Here is a 4,168-nt window from a genome sequence, read left to right on the forward strand (position 1 = left end):
TATATATATATATATATATATATATTATTTGTTAGATACGTAAATTTTCCAGGAAAAAAAAAACAAAGTCCTATTGGTCCATAAGCTGGGCCTACAAACAATCACCTCACGTCATTCTATTGGTTGCGTGGCCTCCACGAGTCAACTCTAACACAGTGGGAAAGCTTTCCAGAGCCTTCTTCCATGCGTACTCGCATACTGCAGCTTCCGCAAGCTTAATATATGCTTTTGGCCGTTGAATATCTGGCGCGCAATACATTGTTTTACAATTAACCCACAAATGCTGGGCCACGTTACTTTATTGATGAGCAAAGAACCAAACCAACTCCCTTTGACTTCTCCTTCCTCTTCTCCTTCCAGCACTTATTTATGCCCATATTCATCTTAACTTCTCTTCCATTCTACCTCAGTTTCCTATTCTAAAAGCTCGAGAAGCGAAGCCTGAGTCTGGATATATGGGAAGAGTTCCTTGCTGCGATAAGAACGGTTTAAAGAAAGGTCCATGGACGCCAGAGGAGGACCAGAAACTCATCGACTACATACAGAAACATGGCCATGGCACCTGGCGTACCCTCCCCAAAAATGCAGGTATTCATTATTGTTAATTTTTTCGTTAACTATAATTCTGCTATAAATAAAAACCTTCAATTTGCCAACAAATGTTTATTTGAACATATCTTACAATATCATGGCAATATGTGCAGCTACTACATAGCCAGGCCACATATTGAATTAATTTTGTATACAGATTTGAAAAAAAATTAATTTCTATCCGACAACCGTGAAATTACAAGTCCAATTTCTTATTTCTCAGTAATTAGAACTAGGTTTGAGTTCAGTGACCATGTAATTTCCAGGCCTGGCGCGATGTGGGAAGAGCTGCAGGCTTCGATGGGCAAACTATCTACGTCCAGACATAAAGAGAGGAAGGTTCTCTTTGGAAGAGGAGGAGACCATCATCCAGCTCCACAGTGTATTGGGCAACAAGTAAAAACCAAACCCTAAATATATAAATTAATCAGGCATATTTTTCATGCTTCTAGCAACTTAACTGATGTTGTGCTAACCGTTCAGATGGTCGGCCATCGCTGCGCGCTTGCCTGGAAGAACAGACAATGAGATCAAGAACTACTGGAACACTCATATCAGAAAGAGGCTTCTTCGATCGGGAATCGACCCGGTCACACACAGGCCGCGGCTCGATCTCCTCAACTTATCTTCTCTTCTCAACGCCGTGCTCTTCAACCAACCGGCTCAGCTGAACGCCGAGTTCCTGAGACTTGCTGCCAATCTTCTGCAGTCCCAAAACCAAAACCAAAATCTCTTAAAACGCAACCAGGTTCATGAATCACAGCCAACTTATCGGCAAACGATAACGCCACAGCTTCCGTCATCTTTAATATATAATCCGATTCAAATGGGCAATGATAGTCAATGGCGATACAACGAAGCGAGCTCCAGCAATTTAGGTGAAAGTTTGGTGGCTAATAATAATAAAAATAATTATAGCTATGAGAATATGGAGCAATCAATGTCTAGTCTATTATATGAGGCATCCAATGCTGAAAATCCTAGCTACCAGAAGCTATGCAGCAATCTTGATTCTGTAATATCGACGTCTGCGTCCAGCGTGACCTTGAACAACTCTTCTACTACAAACGTTCAAAGCAGTAAGGAAGACGAAAAAGATACATATTGCAGCAGTCTTGATTTCCAGATTCCTGACTTGTTAGATATGAGTGATTTCATATGAAGGTTAAGACGCCAAAGTTTAGAGAAATTAAAAGGAAGTTTTGTTTTTGAGAAATTAAAGGGAAGTTTTGTTCTTAATGTGTATAATATGGATTTGTCTTTTTTTTTTTTCTTCTTTCTTTTTGGAATCAATCAAACTTTTAATTTGTTGTCTCATATTTAGTTCCACCAAAAAATGAAAACAACTTGTACCTTATTAAAAATAAGTACCCAAATAGCACCTTTCGGTAAAGAATCGCTACACGCTATAATTGCATGACCAAGCTTCTATATGAAAGATTAATAAAGGGAATAAGCAAGGAATTCGCATGTTTAATCATAAGCATGCCTTCTATAAATCGATTTCCCGTTTTTTAACTGTTTGATAACATTGTTCCGATAATTGGAGTACAAAATTTAAAATTTAAATGAGGTGATCTGGTTAAGTGCTAATATATCTTAGTTATCTTTATAGGTAATAATAGGTTTAAAATTTTGTTGCAAATTTGTTATTGCGGATTATATTCGGAAGAAACTTCAACCTTGAATGAATTTTTACATCTTTAATTATATAAATACAGTATAAAAAAGGCAATCTTTCCATTAACCTACCGTGAGAAACTCTAATGGATTTTTGTGTTGTTTTAGGCACCGTTTGGTTGAGTAAATTAGTGGTGTACTGTAAATCTTTTGCAGGGATTTAAAAATTTTCTATATTTGGTGTGAAAATTTATAAATACAATATAAATTTGAAGTTTATATTGTAGTTCGTTTTGACTGAATTTTGATTTCAACCAATTTGGATGAATTTGAATTACATCATTCATGTAAAATATTATAGGCCAACTGTCGCCACCGCCCGCTTGTGGCAGGTTGTCGTTGCCTGCCCGCCGCCCGCAGCCTGCTGCCCAACGCAGCCCGCAGTGTGCTGCCCTCCACAACCCACTCATTGCTCGCTGTTGATGCGCCCTGCCACCAGCTACCAGTCGCTACCACCTGGCCCACCACCCGCCCGCTGCCCGCTCATCGTCCACTACTCGTCCGCCGCCTACCTGCTACCCTCTGACTGCAGCCGCCCTCCACCTGCCGCTCCCTCGCACCCATTATTGCCCACTAACCGTCGTTCGCTGCCCTTTGCCTAAGTAAATATATTATTTTCAATTTACTTCAAACCAAACAAAAAAATATAAAGTTCTGCATTTCTTTTACAGTTAACCAAACAACTAGAGAATATTTCAAATACATTGTTACCATAGTACTCTGTAAACTTTTAATATTGCATTGTATTTTTAGCAAACCAAATGGTCCCTTAGAGAATTGTTAAGACAACAATTAATTTGTATCATTAGGCATGGATCTCAAGCCAATCTATTTAGTAAAGACCATGCAAATCTTATCTAAAAATCATCTGGAACTCCTATTTCAGTAAACTTATAAATAAACAGAACAGCATGACGAGACAAACACAATGACACCTAAGTTTGTATCATCCTAGTCAAATCAAGCTCATATCAAATCGTTAAACCATTTTCAAAAGCTTCAAGTGCTCAATTAGAATGTCAAATGGATTTCAAATCTAAGTTTATAGTAAAATCGAGTATTTCAAAAATTCAAATCTAACAAGCCCAAGAACACACAATTCTGACATTATTAAGGCACTCAAACATCCATAAAATATCATCTGATCGAGGGAATCTCTCCGGATCATCCGATGAAGTGGTCCAGATTCTTTCTTTTTTTACAAGGAGGCCTCTCCCAAACTCTATAATTTAATCTCTATCCCTCTCTTGAGAAGAGACCAAGAGTTAGGCATGAAGAAGGATCATGAGAAGAAAGAGCTGAAGCCCATTGTCATTTCTGCATTATAGATTCAACAAATGCTAAACACTCTTGCATCTGCCAAACAATATCGACCACCACTAGTCTGTCACCGTCAGCCACCATTCACCACTGCTCGCGGGCCACCTTTGGCCACCTCTACACATGGCAACAAAATCCCTTACAAATTACAACATACGTTACACAATCTTGACATAAATTACAGAGTAACGAGGCATCCTGTAGAGCTGATGATCCTGATTTTTTATACAGATAAATGTAAAATGCGATGTATGCGATTAATTTCCTTAATAGATATTTTTAATTTGCAACGGAGCCAAAAACTTGGTGTCAAGCAAAAGTTAAGTAAATATTTCACTTTGAAGCAAATAAGAATGCAGCTATAATTTTAAATATGGGATACTACGCAAGTATACTTATCATTATCAAGTAATATAGAACTTTTTTATTATGTCCCGAATATCGAACCCACAGGGAGAACTAGATTTAGATAACAAAATTTTACTTAGCAGTATATTCTTACATAAACTTAAGATGCTAAATTAGAAATGAAAGTTTGATTCTTTTTATAATTTTTGATAATTTGATAATAAAGTAC

General features: G+C 37.6%; 1 protein-coding gene across 1 annotated transcript; it reads left to right on the forward strand.

Annotated features, from left to right (window-relative positions):
- The first annotated feature begins 288 nt into the window (after nt 1-288).
- Nucleotides 289-1,801, forward strand: LOC110027342 (transcription repressor MYB6-like). The gene is made up of 3 exons (XM_020728720.1): nt 289-588; nt 858-987; nt 1,075-1,801. The coding sequence occupies exons 1-3, from the start codon at nt 456-458 to the stop codon at nt 1,751-1,753; spliced, it is 942 nt and encodes a 313-aa protein (XP_020584379.1). The 5' UTR covers nt 289-455; the 3' UTR covers nt 1,754-1,801.
- The last annotated feature ends 2,367 nt before the right edge of the window (nt 1,802-4,168 follow it).

The sequence above is a fragment of the Phalaenopsis equestris genome, unplaced genomic scaffold (assembly GCF_001263595.1).
Source record: "Phalaenopsis equestris unplaced genomic scaffold, ASM126359v1 Scaffold000424, whole genome shotgun sequence".
Lineage (NCBI taxonomy): Eukaryota > Viridiplantae > Streptophyta > Magnoliopsida > Asparagales > Orchidaceae > Phalaenopsis > Phalaenopsis equestris.